Below are 19,676 nucleotides of genomic sequence, written 5' to 3'. Positions count from 1 at the left end.
CATTACATTGTGTCCACTGCTGTGACCTCCATTTAATGTAGGTATATCCCCATTAACTGGCTGGATGTCCAGTTAATGGGGATGGAGAACTGGATATTTGTGTATGGAAAACCAGATTATACACACAACAACAATCAGGATAATGAGGGTTGCACTATATTGCATTTCTGACAAATCCTTTTTTTTGTCAGAAACGTACTTTTTTAACATGTAACATTCCAAAATACAATCATTATCCCACTTTCTTAGTTTCATTCAACATACTGTATCTCATACTAGTGTCATGAAAACTTGGCAACTCTCACTCTAGCAAAATCCTTCTTTGCAGTAGGCCAGCACTAAGAAATTTCAGAGTTTAGTGTACAGGGTCCTCATGAACTGTGTTATTCAAACAATCACTCCCTTTTATAAACTGCTGCCACCTAACCTTATTCTCAACTGTGTTCTGAGAACACGGTTCAGAACAAGAATTCTCACTCAATTCTTGCTCCATCATTTACTAAATGTGCATGCCTTCTTGATCTTCTCCCCATACCCGTAATATCACTTGAAAGCACACTTCACCGGTCTCCATCAAACATTCGTTGAATATAATCAAACTCTTGCTATACTCTTCTCACACTTACACTTTATTACCTTGTGTGCTCTATATCACAGCTTCCCACGACACTCGTGTATCAGTAATGAGATTAATAAAATATCAAGGTTTTCTTTGCTCATTTATATTGACACAAGGAAATGTCCAATGATCAAATACAAAATGTCTTCAAATTATAATTAAAGTTTCCTAAAAGAAAAAAATGTATTTACATATAGAAATTCTCAAAAATTCATTATGCATATACTGTACCTTCTCACAGTTGTCTCTGCATATATTCAGAGCGATACACATAATCCTTTTAAGTATACAACACGGTAATGTGGCATCTCTCACCTGCAAGCTGGATTTGCTCAAGTGATACATATACAACAATTAATGTTGTAATTTAAGATAATGTAATGAGTCGGTATTTTATGAAGCTATTGTATTATGCAACAATATTAATTATCACAATTTATTACACAAGCATGGCTATAACTTTCTTAATCCTCATAGGTTGTATATTACATAAATGTATTTACAAGGATATGACTAGCTTTCTAGCTGGGTGGTGCCCGTGTCCGTATTACATTACACAATCTCAAACTGCTGCCAGGCCACAGTTATTCTCGCAATACAGTATATGCAATAAGCTTCCATAATTAAAATGCAAAATACAGTATATGCAATAAGATTCCATAATAAAAATGCAAAATTAAAATGGTTTATCATAGAAATACTGCATACAAAAAAGGGGGATCAGTTTTATGTACCACAGCATGAAAAGGTAATGTGGAAGCAAGAGCAACAAGAACAAAAGTGACCACTGCCAAAACTTGAATGAGTAACAATGTGTATCACACCACTGAATATCTCAAGAATGTTTGGTAATATGTTTATTGTTTGTGATGTGTGTATATGTATGTAGTAACACGATGTACTGAACGGGGTGAGAATAGCTTGAGCTACCTCATCCCTTTGTGCGTATTTTACCTCAATAAACTTATTTCAATTTCAATCACTGAATATTCTGAAGTGTTAATGAGGCCGGTGTAAGGCGAACGTGCCTAACGCTGAGAACACTATGTTAAGAGTGTTGGAGAACAATACTAGTGGTGTTCTCTAACATAAATGTGACCAGTATAAGGAATGCATAAATATGCAGCACACTACTGCACTGTGAATGGAAATAAAGTACTGTAGAACAAAAACAAAACAAAAAAACAAAAAAAATAACATCCTGCTTCTTATGACAAGTTTAGAAATAAGTATCAACAAACTTGAATACACTAAAATGGCAAAATATTCTTGGACATTAGTAAGCATTGAAATTATAATGCACCAGGATAATGACAAACACAAGAAACAAACGATGCACTCATGCTATCAGGCTGTGGAGGGCAAATATAATTATGCCTTTTAGGAAAATAGTTGGTAACACTTTTATATTGCTAAAAATAACTATCCAAAAAAGAAATTCAAATAGAGTAAACTGGACGAAATGCATTCAAAAAAAGAACAAGAAGAACACTTTGTTAGGATTTGATCCAGCATACAAGACCAGGAGGTGTTGAGACGTAATGCGTCTTGACAAGGAAAGCAAGTACATAACACGATACTTCAAAACAAAGACAACTCGTCAAGGATGCGGGATGATCATACCAAGTGTCACAGTTTTGCAAGAGGGAGTACTGCCGTGTACAACTCTGGAGAGCAAAGGCAGACACACTCGCCATGGAAAGAAAAACTAAAAAAAAAAAAAAAAGCTAACTTTAGTGTATACAAATAAATCTGAGAGCCACAAATATACAATGGTGGAAAAGGAAATACAGGAGTTAATTTGTTCTCAGGTTTGCATATACAAATGCAAAGTTCAATATCTGAAGCACATATGATACATAGTTCTGTAATCAAATATTAATTATATCAGATACTGTATTTAAAAAGAGAAAAGTGGGTGTGGGAAGAGACATTGGGTGTGAGAAGAGACATTTGGTGTGAGGAGAGACATTGGGTGTGGGAAGAGACATTGGGTGTGGGAAGAGACATTGGGTGTGAGAAAAGACATTGGGTGTGAGAAGAAACATTGGGTGTGGAAAGAGACATTGGGTGTGGAAAGTGACAGTGGGTGTGGAAAGTGACACTGGGTGTGGAAAGTGACAGTGGGTGTGGAAAGTGACATTGGGTGTGGAAAGTGACACTGGGTGTGGAAAGTGACATTGGGTGTGGAAAGTGACACTGGGTGTGGAAAGTGACACTGGTTGTGGAAAGTGACATTGGGTGTGGAAAGTGACACTGGGTGTGGGAAGAGAGAAGAGACAGCAGGTGTGGGGAAAAGACAGACAGTACATAACAATTATCTATAAATACAGTTATCACCAGAAGGGGGGGGGGGAGGATATATGTGTATGTGTGGAGGGGGGAGGCAAAAAGGGGGGTGGGAGGGGCTGGGTTCATCGTCAAGGTCAGACACACTCACGCAGTAACAATGGCAGATGGCAGATATTATAGTTACAATCGGAAATTATATTAAATAAACCAATCAAAATAATCATAAAATAAATACACTACAATAAACGTAATGCAGGAATCCATAATAAAGCAAGGAAATTTAGTTTATTAAAGAAAGAACAAAACTGTTATACTGTGTATTGGGTACAGGAAAAAGTTACAGTCTGCACAATTCAGTGCTGTGAACCTTCAGTCAACAATGACAGGGGGGTTCAGAGGCATTTTGGGGTGGTTTAGTTACGGTCTTTCTCCAATTATTAATTTACTTAATATACATGTAGGCTATAATATGTAAGCCATCTGATACAGACCCTATGACATTCACAAATGGACTAAACAAGAATCATTTTCTATTAAAAAAAAACTGTATATGTATATACAGTAGTAGTAGTAGTAGGCATCCCCCAGTCTCGGGAGACCATGGAGTTGCGCCCTAGTTGTCAATCCTGGTGCAGCGTCTGGTGTGACTGATGAGGCCAATCCAGTATACAGTAGTAAGATTGTGCTAACAAATATAATGACAGAGATCTCATATCCAGACATAAACAAGCAACTATTTATTCGGGTAAGTGGAGTTTTATTTATAGTATATTGGATTTATATTTGAGGAGTTACAATTGCTTTTTTCTGCATCATTGATGAGTGTATTAATCTATTTTTTAAAGTATTAAAGTATTACAGTATTAATCTGTAGTTGAGAAGTAACACAAGTCAGTACAAACAGTAATGATATTCAAATAGTACTGTATTTTAATACTAGTTAAAAAAAAGTCATACTTTAGGTCTAAAAGATATTCCTATTTTATAGATATTGCCTTAAATTTCCATATTTATCATTCTGCCCAGAAACTTCAACTGTAGAGGGTATTTAGTGACCATTGAATGTGTCGATTTTCAGCAATTTCATAATTTCATTGGCATTAAGTTTCAAATGTATGTATGTATGTATGTATGTATGTATGTATGTATGTGTGTGTGTGTGTGTGTGTTTGTTTTTGACTTCAGTTGTAGTCCAATTGTGAAAACAAAACATTTCCTAAGGTCATCACCCTTGCAGCAAAAGCTTTACCTATGCAGGGGAAAACTAAATAAAACCCAAACATTAACAGTGAATGTATGCTTTTCATTGGTTAAATCATAAATAATTACAGTACAGTATATTTAAAAAGTAAACTCGATTCCTAACCATATACTGCGGTGTTCATAAATGAGAGAGAGGATTACCGTACACATGTTTAATATACTGTATATGAAATAGATTGTTAAACTGAAATGCATTTAGAAATAACTAGAGAAATTATTTGAAATACAGAGTGAACATTTAATTTCACAAAAAGTGACAGATGGTTAGATTTGGAGAAGAGTGACAGACGGTTGGGTCTGAAAGAGCAGTGGCAGATGGTTGGATACGGTAGAGGACCATGGCAGATGGCTGGGACTGCAGAAAACACCGTGACAGATGGCTAAGACTGGAGGAATGTAATTACAGATTGTTTAAAGGACGATGAAGAAAACAATGAAGAAGCTCAAAAAAATTAAAGTGAGAAATATTTATGATAAAAATTGATAAGAAAGTATACATATATTTCTCAGAGTAAAGCAGAAATTGTTTGTGATGGAAGGAACTGCTATGACTGGAGAAGAAGGTAAAAACAAGCAGTGAAAAAAGCTGCACATATTAAACATCTGCAACTAAATGATCTGAATGAAAACTGAAAGAAATATAAAAAAAGAAGAGTACAAAAAGTATAAAGTGATTTTTTATATTTAAAATGACTGATTTAGAGGGGGCAAAGAAAAAAGCAGACGAGGATATGGGAAGAAATTAAATGTTGAATGTAATGAAACCCCCTCTTCTGGACGTTCTCAGTAGCTTCCTGGGGCACTGACTCGGGTACCACACAGGACAACGAAAAACTTGAAACCGGCAGGCAGAGTACCAGATAAAACTGAAATCTCCATCAGTCTGATAATACCGACTCTCATTACTGAAAGTTACAAGCAGCAGAAGTTGAATCACAGATGAATAATATGAAGCCTCACAAAACAACCTACGAAGTGATAAAAGGCATACAAAATCATATCAAATATGCTATGATTATATTGATATATTCTAGTAAAGAATATAATATAGTATGTTAGAGAATATATGACAAGCAAGCCACCTAGTCCAAATGGTAACTGGCCATCTGATCTGTTAATGGTCATATAAACCAGATGCATAGATAGGAAGGTTGAATCCTCATGCAGATGCCTGAAAAGTATGGATTGAGGGGGGAGGGAGATGTGTACTGTGTCACTGAATTAAACTGAAATATTCCTTATTCAACACATAAGCAAAATCTCAAACAAGCAAGGCATACCTATGAATAACATAGCCAAGCACAAAAAAAATATATATATATATACTGTATACAGTGTGTATGTATGAATGTAAGGCTGCACGAACATATGAGCCATAAATCGCTAAGAACTCTTTTTGACCAAACTAGGATTCGAACCCCCCAAGCGCACAGGGTACTGTAACTACTTCACCAATGATCAATGAGGCTGGTTACAATACCCTGCACAATTGGGGTGATCCTGGGCAGCGGGGAGTCGAATCCTAGTCAGGTCAAAAAGATTTCTTAGTGATTTCTGCAGGACAACCCAAGGCATGAGAGTAAGGCAGGCAGGCAAGCAGGTTGAATCCATGGATGACCTGAGCTACCAGGTGCATGTGTTGAGATTGTTTACATTTTCTCTCTCTTTCTTCAAGACATCAAGACATGTAGTTTGTTTTGCTTTGCCTATATTTTCTAGGTAGTTTATCTTTGATCACAATATACTACTATCTTTGATTACTATGCACTAAGTCCAAAGGTCTTAAGAGTTTTCCAGATGCCTCTATGGTCCAGAGGTAAGGCACTGTGAAGCTACTGAAAGCCAGAAGAGAAATTGTTTTGTTAAAGGGTAGTGAGAAAGAAAACAGAATACAGAAGTTATAAAATAGAAGATGGAAATAGAGGGCATATTCAAATGTACTAAAATTCCAGAGTAATGTAAAGTATATTTTGAAGAGCTTATCACATAAAACACAATAGTTCAAGCAATTGAAACAATGCATTAGGGACTAACACTGTGCAATCATACAACACTGCACCAAGAAATAATTAGGAAAATAATAGTTTTACAGAGGCCTTGAAAGTATCAGTGCACAGTGGAGGTGGTGTGATTTACCTTCCAGCCCTGACCACTGGAAGTGTTACATGGACTATGTTGCCATCCAGCCCTGACCACTGGAAGTGTTACATGGACTATGTTGCCATCCAGCCCTGACCACTGGAAGTGTTACATGGACTATGTTACCATCCAGCCCTGACCACTGGAAGTGTTACATGGACTATGTTACCATCCAGCCCTGACCACTGGAAGTGTTACATGGACTATGTTGCCATCCAGCCCTGACCACTGGAAGTGTTACATGGACTATGTTACCATCCAGCCCTGACCACTGCAAGTGTTACATGGACTATGTTACCATCCAGCCCTGACCACTGCAAGTGTTACATGGACTATGTTACCATCCAGCCCTGACCACTGCAAGTGTTACATGGACTATGTTACCATCCAGCCCTGACCACTGGAAGTGTTACATGGACTATGTTACCATCCAGCCCTGACCACTGCAAGTGTTACATGGACTATGTTACCATCCAGCCCTGACCACTGGAAGTGTTACATGGACTATGTTACCATCCAGCCCTGACCACTGCAAGTGTTACATGGACTATGTTACCATCCAGCCCTGACCACTGGAAGTGTTACATGGACTATGTTGCCATCCAGCCCTGACCACTGCAAGTGTTACATGAATTAGAAGACAAATAAATCTAGAAATTAGGTTGTAAAAATGAAACATTGAAGAAATACTGTACATGTGGTATACATAAGATGGGAGGGATAAATAACATGATCCGGGGGATGGTAGAGGCGAGTGACAAAACAAGGACAGGATAAAGCAAACTGCAGGCATCCATCATGGAAAGTAACAGGCCTACACATAGGACATGTCCCATAATGGCATAAAGGGAACAGTGTAGGTGTGCACGAGGATCGGTGCACTGTGCAGTGAGAGAATGGTCTCTCAAGATTCTCCCACAGTAGGTTAGTGTTTTGTTTAAAATAGACTACTTGGAACAATTATAAAAGAAAAGTTATAATAATACTCAGGTTCATATCTTATTACTAAGGCTTTGTACAAAAATTCTAATATGCTTAACAATCCTCATTAAACCAGATGACAGTATACTGCATGTTACAGAACAATGAGCCGGAGCTGCAGATAACACACTGTACGTTATCTTCCCCCATGAAACCAATCCTCATAAATTACTCCTCATGAGATATAAATTGCTAAAAACTCTTTTTTTTGACCAAACTATGATTTGCACCCCCACTGCCCAGGATCACCCCCAAGCATGCAGGGTACTGTAAGCTGCAAGCAATTGCAGCCATTCAACATTTATTAATATGCTCAGGAAAATTGGTAAACCTAGAAAAATTGGGCTGAGATATAGTCGTAACAATTAATAAGCACAGGAGGGTAGAAATATCCTATGCTATCCTTTTGCATTTTATGGTCTTTATGGTCTCAATAAATGTGCCTGGACTTAATAAGCATCGTTTACTACATACAGCCAAACTGTATCTTCTCAAAATGAGCACCATCATGGAGGTTTAACCAGGTCTTCTGAGCCCCCAAGAATTTAAGTTTTGGAAGGAAATTACACTGTCTCCGATGCACAATATTATCATCCCTTATAAATCATATGAAAAATTGAACTGAAGTCTGATGCAGAAAGTGATTAATATAACTTCACAACTCCACTTTTCACCTCTACATGCCAAGAAAAGTTTTGCGGAGGAATACCTGCCGTTATGACCTAAGGCACACCTCAGTCTGGAAAAATAAAAGTTAATGCATTTATTATTTGTGACAAATTTACATGAATTTAATTTTAAGACAACTTTTATGCATAATAAACATAAGGTGGCTTTATTGATATACAGTATATTAAAACATCATAAGCCATGCATATAACTTTGATCAAGAGTCATCATGTGATGAATGAACACTACCTGGCGATACATGAGAGGTGGAGGACGTGTCAGATAATATCATAGTCTTTCTTGCTCTTTTCCTCGACCCAATCTCTATGGACTCGGACTCGGATCTAGAAGAGCTATCTGCTAGTCTACGTTTTCTCTTCTTTTGTCTCTTAGAGCTTTGCTCTGAAAAATCGGTCTCTGAATCTGAAGAACTACACTTGTAAACTGATTTTTTAGATTTTCCTTTTTTTTTATGCTTACTTTTCTTACTCTTTTTGCTTTTTTCACTCTTTCGTCTGTCTTTACTCTTTCTTTTCCTCTTTTTATTGGAATGCTTCGATTTAGAGCTGCTGTGTTCATCTTTCCATTCCCTGAAGCATGAATCCTTCGAGTCACCCGATGATTGCTTGCTGTGGCTGTCCCAACATTGATCTTGAGACGATGATCCTTCTGTTTTGTTAGACGGTGGTGTCCAAAGGCGGTCTGAGGGGCACCATGATTCTTCAGAGCTTTCTGAGGAATTAGAAGGTGTGAAGCTGTTTCTTGCATGGGCATCATGACATGAACTGAACCTCGACGAACTCTTAATCTTTGATCTGTGGTCCTTTTTCATTCGTTTAGGTGATGCATTTAGTTCTCTTGATGGGGATTTCATCCTATTCCGAGAGGAGAGAGACCCAACCGTATTGCCAGTACTCCTACTCTTTGCCGTAAGGTTTCTTTTATTGCTAGCCTTTTTGCCTTTGTCTTTTTGCTTACGTTTTTTACAATATAAATTTGGCAAACTAGAATCATCATTTGAGGAGCTTGCATCTGTCAGACTTGCACACTGCTTATCCTTTTTTTTCACACTAAATGTCGAGTCATGATTCTTAGAACTTTTATGCCACTTTAGTGAAATTTCAATGGAGGAAGTCTGAATTGAGCCATTATGATCATTTGAGCTAGATGCTTCAATACTTGCCGAGTCATGTTCATTGCAGTAACTATGATCTTCTTTGGCCGATTTTCTATTGGAAGTGCTGCTGCAGCTGGATTGACTAATATGTAGAGGAAAATTTGTTCGCTTAAGGGTGGGCTTTTGTTTTTCTTTAACTTTATGTTGGCGAGAAGAAACACTCGATACACTGCTATTTTTGTCCTTTATGAAATCTTTACTAAGCTTTTTCTTCCAATGATTATCATTTTCTTTTAATGGTGGTGCATGTTGCTCACCTTCATCACTATCTAGATTAATTATTTCTGGAGTCTTGTGTCTTTTCTTCACTTCTTCAATAACAATACAAGCATCAGACTGTTCACTGTCTGAGGAGACTTCTGTTTTCAATGTGCTATTTGCAGCACTTTGCATTCCTGAGCTTCCCGCAGGTCTAGACGTTGATGCTCCCTCATTAATGGTACTGAGAAAGTCCCTGGCACGACCTATCAAGCGATTCATGTAAAGTGATTCAGGCGGCTCTGGATTATGAGTCTCGGAAAAATCTGGCTGCGTCTGTGCTAACCCTGACATCAGGCTTGTTGGTTCATTACTCTCACTACTGGAAAAGTTGTCACTGCTGATTACTACAGAACCTTCGTGTGTTAAAGTTTCTTCTCTCTCAACCGCTCCAGGTGTAGTGGTACCCTGGCGGGCTTCTCCTGCCGAGACAATGACAGGGTTCCCACTCATGTCCACCTCTACTACAGCATCACTGTCATCTGAACTGCTGGTGCTACTGTCTTCATTATTAAATCCATATCTTGGAACATACTGAGCTGCATTGTCATGGCCAACCATGTCATAAGGTGAGCGAGCAAAATGGTAAAACTCATGAACAAAATGATTTGTTCGTCTTCCAAGATGTTCTTGCATGGCACGTCGAAATTCTCGAGAATTAATGGCATATCTTTCAATAAGATCCATAACTTCTCCAAGAACAACCCCAATTCTGGATGATGGTAAAAGTGCTGCCAGCTCACGATTTACCCAGGGCACCAAACGGTGTGTGAGTGCAGGTTGCTCTCGATATAAATCCGGAGAGCTTTGTCTGTAGCGACCAGTAATATCTGCTATAGGTTGCACCCAAACGTTATTGAGGTAAACACTAAGGCGAAACATAGATGAACCTCTAAGATAATATCTGGAGTGTCTGCGTTCACGAGGCCCAGAAGGAATGGCATCAGGAATGGCATGTGTTCGTCCAGGATGCTGTCGGCGCAGTGTGGCAGCACCAGGAAAATTTGTTGTGCGATATCCGAAGAACCTTCGCCTTTCGGCATCAAGAAACTCCTGAAAATTGGCAATGCCCTGACTTCTTTCCAATGGCTCTGGTCTTGGAACCTTCCATTCTTTATATTCTGATTCAGATTTGATGTCATACATTATAGTTGTGAAGCTCAGTTTACAAAGAGGACATACTGCTTTTTGCTTAGACCATTCTTTGAGACACACCAAACAAAAACCATGAAGGCATGAATTGGCCACACACTTATCAGTAATATGGCTAAGACAGATTGGACATGTATCATCTGAAATGGGTGAATTATCACTTGGAGGCCTCTCTGGAGTGCGAGAACCAGAGGGACTCTTCTTTTCAGAAGTACATGCAGACATGCTGGAGTTCATCACCGGGCATGCATCAGCCCCTTGTAGTTTTTCCCTTGGAGAGGACATCTTGTAGAACCTGAAAAGCCAAAAGTAACAATATTATTTCTAAACTTGTGCCTCATTAATTTAGATAATCTGTCTACACTGTACACAAAAATACTTTAAAACACTGCATACCTTGTTAATTCCATTCAGAACAATTTGTTACTATTAGATTGGGGTACCCAGCAGTACCCCATCACACATCTCCCCTCCCCCTCTCTTCCCCTATCCTCCCTATCTCCCCTCCCCCTCTCTTCCCCTATCCTCCCTATCTCCCCTCCCCCTCTCTTCCCCTATCCTCCCTATCTCCCCTCCCCCTCTCTTCCCCTATCCTCCCTATCTCCTCTCCTCTTACCCCAGTGCTAGTTAAAAATGTCAAGATGAGCCTGGCCTCAGGCCTGACTTGGGGAGCAGAACTCCCAGAACCCTCTCCAAGTAAGACTGTACCACCAACTTGGTCAGATGCTAGACAGGAAACAGAGCAGCACCTAGTACTGTTACTTTCACAAATATAGCATCATATTTATTTCCCAACATTCGAGGTAAAAAACATGCAAATCAAACAGTCCACTTTATAACTTACCTCCTAATTGAGGCAAATGCAGTGTTTTGCAGTCCAAACTGAAACTATCACAAAGGATTACAGTGTATCCTTGCTTGAACAAACTATATGGGGCAAGGCTAATTCATTCCATAAGGGATGACACAACTATCGATCGATATTTGTGTCGGGACGATCTAACACGTCAGATCCCAGGAAATGTCTCACTTCCAAGAAAAAACAAAACAGCATTGAATGTCATGAAATGCCTATTTATAGGTTAGCCCTGGTGACTCCCTGAAGCTACAATGTTGATAACAGTGCAAAACTACAAAGTTCCGTCAGCCATAGAGCTCTTTTAGGCCTACCGGGGACCATGAGCCAAACACTGGCCTTAAGTGCTTAATTGCACACTAGTTTCTTTATCAGCTATCTCACCCTGTCAGAGTAAATGAGACAAATGTATGTGAATGCATGTGTGTGTGTATATATGTATGTATATGTATGGGTATAAAGTATATATGGAAGCTGATCAGAATTACATTTCACCTTTGTGAATGTACATTAATGACACTATGTAAAAGACACATCAAACACTTTATGTAGGGCATACGTAAATCTGTGTATCTATGTATTTACGTATGTAGGTTAGCTTAGCATTTTAAAAGCACCGAATCACCTTCTGTGGTTGAGTGTTTAATAAACCCTTGAACTATATGTTTAACACTTCTCTAACCCTGTCCATGGAGGACAGAAGAAAATGTATATATGCTGGTTAGCATTGTAAATGTGTGGCCACGTCTGTGGTAGAAAATAATATAAAAAAAAAAAAAAACTGACCCCTCTAAAGAGACAGAAAGAGCAGTAGCACTACGATAAAAATTGTGTGAATTTTAATTGTGTCCACCACCACCAGGGCAGTATTCAGAAAGTTGGCAAAACAAAACAGATTAATCCAATTTACATTATTCCTTACGGAAAAAAATTATTCAGTACTCAAACAGATCGGCACTCAAACGGCCTTCTGAAACCAATTAAGTTTGAGTACCGAGGTTCCACTGCATCTGCGTTGGAGGAAGCTCAACACAGTTACAAAAATTATTCCAGAGCTAAGTAAACTCATACCTGGTAAATGCATGGTTAAGGGTCACATGACTAACAACACAACAAACCAAACATGACACATGACAGGACTCATCTCATCAAGCCCTTTAAAATACTAAACAAGTTGGAGGATATTAAGCCAGATCACTTCTTTAAAAAGGTCTTAAATAATGCAAACATGGGATAACTGCACAAAGAAATCACATTAACATGAAGTATCAATGAATAAATCAATAGGACTCATGAGGAGGATTTGACCCTATGCTCTGGGTACTCCCAGGCAAATGCTCTAGACCACTGGCTCCTGGTTACCTAGCAGTAAAATAGGTACCTGGGTGTTAGTCAGCTGTCACGGGCTGCTTCCTGGGGGTGGAGGCCTGGTCGAGGACCGGGCCGTGGGGACACAAAAAAGCCCCCAAATCATCTTAGGATAACCTCAAGATAACTACACCGCAACATGGTCAAAAGCGTTGCAACCTGGGATTCAACTGCATCCTCTAGGGTTCCTGAGGCTTCCACTGAAGCCTAATCAGGGCCTTGGACAAGCTCCTGGTTTCCTTTCTCCACTGAAGCCATTACAGAGATGACAGGTCTCATAAATTTAGGTAAAATACGTGTCCAGACACCTGCAGCTTTACCCTATGGAACTTCTGGGTCATGTTAGTTCACAAGATTCTCCTACACCAAAAGTAGGTTTGTGATTTCTACAAAAGACTTCTGAGACTAAGGAACTACAGTATATACCAACCAAATGGTGGCTGCCCAGGTCAGAAGGCAGTGCAAAATTGAAAGGATAAGCAGACTAAGGTTCATTTTCCTGCATTCATCACAGAATTTGGAAATGTTTCCCAGAGTTCATCACGGTATTCTTTGTAAAACAATCTTTTCTATTACTAAACGAGTTAGGCATTGTGCATCAGAACATATGGGACATAAATACTTAAATCCTTAATTAAAACTTTGAAACATGTTAGATATCAAGTCATTACACATCCTCTCATGTATGTATGTATGTATGTATGTATGTATGTATGTATGTATGTATGTATGTATGTATGTATGTGTGCAGCATTAGTGTGCAGCTTTTGACCATGTAGTGGTCTAGAGCATTTGCCTGGGAGTACCCAGAACATAGGGTCATATTTATATATATACAGCTGTACTGTATATATATGCCCGTGGGTTGGTATGGTACAGCCTTCTAGGGAGCGTCTGAGTTATTTATTTATTATATATACTGTATATGTAATATTATATACTGCACTGTTGATCCTGACCTTAAACGCTTCCTAGAAGGCTGTAACAACCCACAGGCATACCTGGAGCACAACTTGGAAGGGTTTTGAGAGTTCTGGTTGATACCTGGTTGATGGGGTTCTGGAAGTTCTTCTACTTCCCAAGCCCAGCGCAAGGCCAGGCTCGACTTGTGAGAGTTTGGTCCATTAGGCTGTTGCTTGGAGCGGCCCGCAGGCCCACATACCCACCACAGCCCGGTTGGTCAGGCACTCCTTGGAGGCAACATTCTAGGTTCCTCTTGAAGATATCCACTGTTGTTCCGGTAATATTTCTTATGCTCGCTGGGAGGATGTTGAACAACCGAGGACCTCTGATGTTCATACAGTGTTCTCTGATTGTGCCTATGGCACCTCTGCTCTTCAATGGTTCTATTCTGCATTTTCTTCCATATCGTTCACTCCAGTATGTTGTTATTTTACTGTGTAGATTTGGGACCTGGCTCTCCAGTATTTTCCATGTGTATATTATTTGGTATCTCTCTCGTCTCCTTTCTAATGAGTACATTTGGAGAGCTTTGAGACGATCCCAATAATTTAGGTGCTTTATCTCCTCTATGCGTACCGTATATGTTCTCTGTATTTCCTCTATTTCAGCAATCTTTCCTGCTCTGAAGGGGGAAGTGAGTACTGAGCAGTACTCAAGAAGGGACAACACAAGTGATTTGAAGAGTACAACCATTGTGATGGGATCTCTAGATTTGAAAGTTCTCGTAATCCATCCTATCATTTTTCTGGCTGAGTTCAAATATTTATTTGATATTCCAAGACTGCAACTTAACCAAAGCAGAAATGCTTTGTAAATCAAGGGCCCCAAAACCTGGAATAATTCCTCTTATCACATCAAAGGCTGTCCCTCTCTCAACCAGTTTAAAAGAGAAACTAAGAACTAAGAAACTAAGACCAGATAAACTCTATGTAACCTACATTCCTACATTTAAGGGTCCCGGTAGTACAGTCGGGTTCATTCTGGATGTCCAATCGAGAATTCCAGGTTTGAATCCCGAATGCGGCAGATATGGTTGGGCAAATTTCCTTTCACCTAATGCCTCTATTCACCTAGCAGCAAGCAGGTACTCTGGAGTTAGTCAACTTGTTGTGGGGTTGCATCCTGGGCGGGGTCAGTAATTTGACCCGAAGGGGGGAGGGTATTAATTAGGATAAAAGCCTAACGTGTATGAATTCACTGGCTTCCTGCCCCCCGCCTCCCCCGGCACAGTGAATTATTCATAAATGTTAACCAATGTGATGTTATTGAAATTTGTTTACTGAACCTGTACTATAGCTGTTGTCTATCATGTAAAAATTTAATAAAAAAAAAAATATTTCTTCTGTTTATGCTGTAAAAGTAATGTTCTGTTGCAATTTTTGCTGTTCCAATCATCATGTAATCATTACTTTATTTCTTTTCCTCAACCTTAATTCATTATTACTTTTGATCTCATTTAGTTTTAAGTCTTTAGTTTTTACCATTTTATTCCTGAAATGCAACACACATTAGTGGCTTTTGGCACTGTACCTGTCCTACCCCATGATTCATACAATCTTCTCATTTTCTATGTATTTAAATACTTTTGCTTCAATAAAAATTATTATTATTAATGTTATTTGGAGGAAATCTTATGGTTGCTCTTTCAAATTAACGAAAGGGCAATTTCTTACACCTTCTGGGGATTTGGCAGTAGGAAAGCCATTGGCATTAACATGGCTGCAATTCTGGGAACTTATTCTTCTAAGAAGGTAGGAACTATCGGGGGAAAGTGATAAGCCAATATGACTATATAGCACTTGGAAGGGATCAGGATAGGGATTAGGAATTGGATGGGGGGAGGGGTGAGGAATGGTGCCCAACCACTTGAGGACGGTCGGAGACTGAACGCCGACCTGTTGCCGGAACAACACTTGGACATCTTCAAGAGGAAACTAGATTGTTTCCTCCAAGGAGTGCCAGACCAACCGGGCTGTGGTGGGTATGTGGGCCTGTGGGCCGCTCCAAGAAGCAGCCTAGTGAACCAAACTCTCACAAGTCAAGCCTGGCCTCGGGCCAGGCTTGGGGAGTAGAAGAATAATTAATATATTATATATAATATATTATAATAAATATAATAAAATATGTAATATATAATAAAATAAATAATAATAAAATAAAACATAATATGTTTCTGTGAATAATTCAATTTCTCCCACCCTACCCATCAACAATGGTGTTCCTCAGGGCAGCATACTTGGCCTTCTCCTCTTTCTCATCTATATTAATGACCTTTCAAATGCCTCCCAACACCTCAAACCAATTCTATTTGCTGACGACACAACCTTCATTTACTCCAGTCATGACCCCCTTGCTTTAAATGTTACAGTAAATACTGAGCTAAATAAAGTCCATCTTTGGCTGTTAACAAACTCACCCTCAACATTGACAAAACTTTCTATATTTTGTTTGGCAATAAATCCTCAAATCAAATAAATCTCAGGATAAACAATACCCAAATTTGTAACAAAGTAGATGGCAAATTCCTTGGCATTCTCATTGACCACAAGCTGAATTTCCAGGGACACATTCTAAATATATCAAAAGAAGTTTAAAAAAACTGTTGGTATTCTTTCTAAGATCAGATATTATGTACCTCGCCCTGCTCTGGTGACACACTATTACTCTCTCATCTATCCTTATCTCAACTATGGTATTTGTGCTTGGGGTTCTACTACCCAAAATCATTTACGTCCTCTAATTACTCAACACAAAGCTGCTGTTAGGATAATATCCAACTCTGGCCCCAGACATCACTCGGTACCCCTACTCAAATCTCTGAATATGTTAGATATTAAGTCACTGCACATCCTCTCATGTGTATTATATATTATATATATATATTATATATATATATATATATATATATATATATATATATATATATATATATATATATATATATATATATATATATATATATATAATATATATATATATAATATATATATATATATATATATATATATATATATACTTTTATATATATATATATATATATATATATTCAATGTATAAATAAATTAGTGAATTAGTTACCGTACCTGGTAAAGTGAGTCTCCAAATAGCAGGTAAACCTCCCCTGAAGACAGGATCACTGAGTTTCAAGTGAACTGTGAAGGCGCGGGTGTAGTAGACCTCAGGTCTTGACCTCTCCAACAGGTCCAAGCTAGAGTAGTCATTGGGCCCATCAGATATCTTTATGAGGTTATCTTTATGAGGTTATCTTACTCAACGGGTGTGGGAGAGGGGGCTGGTGTTACAATAACAAGAGGCCACACAGAGGAGGCACAACACTGCTCAAGTGTCAAGTATCTCTCAAGAGGAACAACACTTCGTCACAACACAAAAAAAAAAGTTCCTGCGAGACACCCCTCTAAAAAAAAAAAAAAAAATTCATCAATCACCAACGGTGTGCCGGAACATTTGCATCTGGCCGAGGCACTTTTCTGCTTCAGTGGCACTCCCCAACGAGGCACTTGATCACTGCAGCGTGTGAGGGCGACCTGGAAGTGGCTAGAAAGCAAGTTTGGTGGTGTAATGTAGGAGCAAAGTCAGCAGTGGCCGCCAGCTGCTCCAGCCACAGCTTTGTTTACCTCGCCTTCACCCTCCCTCCCCATCCCATCCCTTCCCATCCCATCACCCACCCTATTTATTTATTTATTTTATTTATATATAAGGAAATGTAGATGTTTATCTCTCAATGTTCGGTAATATGTTTATTGTTTGTGATGTGTGTATATGTATGTATTAGCACGATGTACTGAACGGGGTGAGAATAGCTTCAGCTACCTCATCCCTTTGTGTGTATTTTACATCAATAAACTTATTTCAATTTCAATTCAATTTACATATATATACAAGAAGGTACATTGGGATTGTGAGGATACATAGGATAGTAATTACAATCTTGTAAAGCCACAAGTAAGCGCAGCGTTTCCCTTTTACCTGAATTTCAAAATCAAAATGTTTATTCGAGACTTTTGTAACTAGCTCATCAAGATTGTAACTTACTTAGCTAAATGAATTGTGGGGGTTCAGTCCCTGAGCACATTATGTGACTCTGTAACCCTATCCACTACCGCCCACAGAATGGGTATGGGGTGCATAATAAATGAACTAACTAACTCAAACAATTATGTATTAGCGATAAGACCTACCATTAATGTACTTAATGTATAATGACTTACTGTAAATATATAGCTCTTGAAATAGAACATTCTCTGTAACTAGCTGACATGTAACTATAAGATGTGAAGGATAGATGAAATTGTTTATGTAATAATCTAAGATGAGGTCTGATAAAGACCTTTTGTGCCCTCTGTAATGCTTTTTGCGCTACCGCCCACAGGATGAGTATGGGGTGCATAATAAACTAGCCGCCTCCGGCGGCAACAATCAAAATCTAGTACAGACAATACCTAAAGCCACTAATACGCATAGCGTTTCGGGGAAGGTGAGGGAAAACCCCCCCACTTAGACTAAAGCTTAATACTAATTGAGACTTAAGTATAAATTGTGCAGAAAAAGGAAAATAGGGGGGGGGGGAAGACCGCGGAGAATTCAGCAATTATACAACTTGGTCAAACAGCATTGTTTGTAAATAGCAAGATATTGATGATGTGACGACTTATACTGAATTTTGTAACTAGCCCATCAAGACTGTAACATGCTTAGCTAAATGAATTGTGGGGTTCAGTCCCTGAGCCCATTATGTGCCTCTGTAACCCTTTCCACTACCGCCCACAAGATGGGTATGGGGTGCATAATAAATGAACTAAAGTAACTATGAATTGACAATTTGGGGGTAAGGTAGGTTACATGGAGTTTATTAAGTAGTACTTCGTTTTTCTCTTAAAAAGATAGGTACGTGATACGTACGTGATAGATCATTCCACATTTTGGGTCCCTTGATTTGTAGAGCATTTTTAGTTTGGTTAAGGCGCACTCTTGGAATATCAAATAGGTATTCGTTTCTGGTGTTGTGCCCCATGAGTTCTGTTACAACCTTCTAGGAAGCGTTTAAGGTCAGGATTGGCATTACTGTTCAGAGTTTTAAATATATAGAGTACACATGAGAGGATGTGCAGTGACTTAATATCTAACATGTATCTCTATAGGCTATCTCTAGCGGCCTCGCCGAGGAATATTAGAAGACATTATTGCTGGTTTTTTATCTACACTGTAATCATTTTTTTTTTTTTTGATATATACAAGAGTTGTTACATTCTTGTAGAGCCACTAGTACGCGTAGCGTTTCGGGCAGGTCCCTGGAATACGATCCCCTGCCGCGAAGAATCGTTTTTTCATCCAAGTACACATTTTACTGTTGCGTTAAACAGAGGCTACAGTTAAGGAATTGCGCCCAGTAAATCCTCCCCGGCCAGGATACGAACCCATGACATAGCGCTCGCGGAACGCCAGGCGAGTGTCTTACCACTACACCACGGAGACTATCTTTCATATAGAATAAGGTAGCAGCCTATTACTGTGTATAATAATAATAATGTTTATTCAAGGACAAGTACATACATTCAAAATTAGTTACAAACAGAATGTTGGATTTCTAGATAGAGGTAGTACATACTATACCTAAAGTCACTAATACGCACACTATTTCGGGCAAAACGAAATATACATAAACTTGTTAATAAACAAAAATTGTACATACATTCTGATCCCTTCAGCTCCCAGATGAACAAAAATCAACACGACAGCACTGTTGTTGTTGTGTTGATTTAGGGGCGACGACAACACGACAGCACTGCTCAGCCAAAGTCGCAGGCAAAGAAAAAACGGAAAACCTAGAGGTCCACACTAATCCCACCAGCTCCATAACTGGTATTGCCAGCTCCCCAGGCTGAAAACCATCATGAAGACCTCCATCCATCGCCAGATCT

At 38.9% G+C, this 19,676-nt stretch overlaps 1 protein-coding gene across 2 annotated transcripts; it reads right to left on the bottom strand.

Annotated features, from left to right (window-relative positions):
* Positions 1 to 706: 706 nt before the first annotated feature.
* Topors (Topoisomerase I-interacting protein) lies at positions 707 to 17,390 on the bottom strand. 2 transcript variants are annotated; one of them, XM_045739256.2, is made up of 3 exons: positions 16,821 to 17,390; positions 8,213 to 10,845; positions 707 to 8,033 (listed from the first exon to the last, which is right to left on the bottom strand). In XM_045739256.2, exons 2-3 carry the CDS (start codon positions 10,833 to 10,835, stop codon positions 8,029 to 8,031), a joined length of 2,628 nt encoding a protein of 875 aa, XP_045595212.1. In that variant the 5' UTR covers positions 10,836 to 10,845; positions 16,821 to 17,390; the 3' UTR covers positions 707 to 8,028. The 2 variants fall into 2 exon arrangements, with proteins under 2 accessions (XP_045595212.1, XP_045595211.1); XM_045739255.2 differs by having other exon boundaries at positions 707 to 10,845.
* Between the last annotated feature and the right edge of the window lie 2,286 nt (positions 17,391 to 19,676).

This window comes from Procambarus clarkii, chromosome 36 (genome assembly GCF_040958095.1).
Source record: "Procambarus clarkii isolate CNS0578487 chromosome 36, FALCON_Pclarkii_2.0, whole genome shotgun sequence".
Lineage (NCBI taxonomy): Eukaryota > Metazoa > Arthropoda > Malacostraca > Decapoda > Cambaridae > Procambarus > Procambarus clarkii.
This window is presented reverse-complemented; position numbering and strand designations above follow the sequence as displayed.

Coding starts and splice junctions, on each gene's coding strand:
- Topors (XM_045739255.2), bottom strand. CDS start 10,835: ATGTCCTCTCCAAGGGAAAAACTACAAGGGGCTGATGCATGCCCGGTG.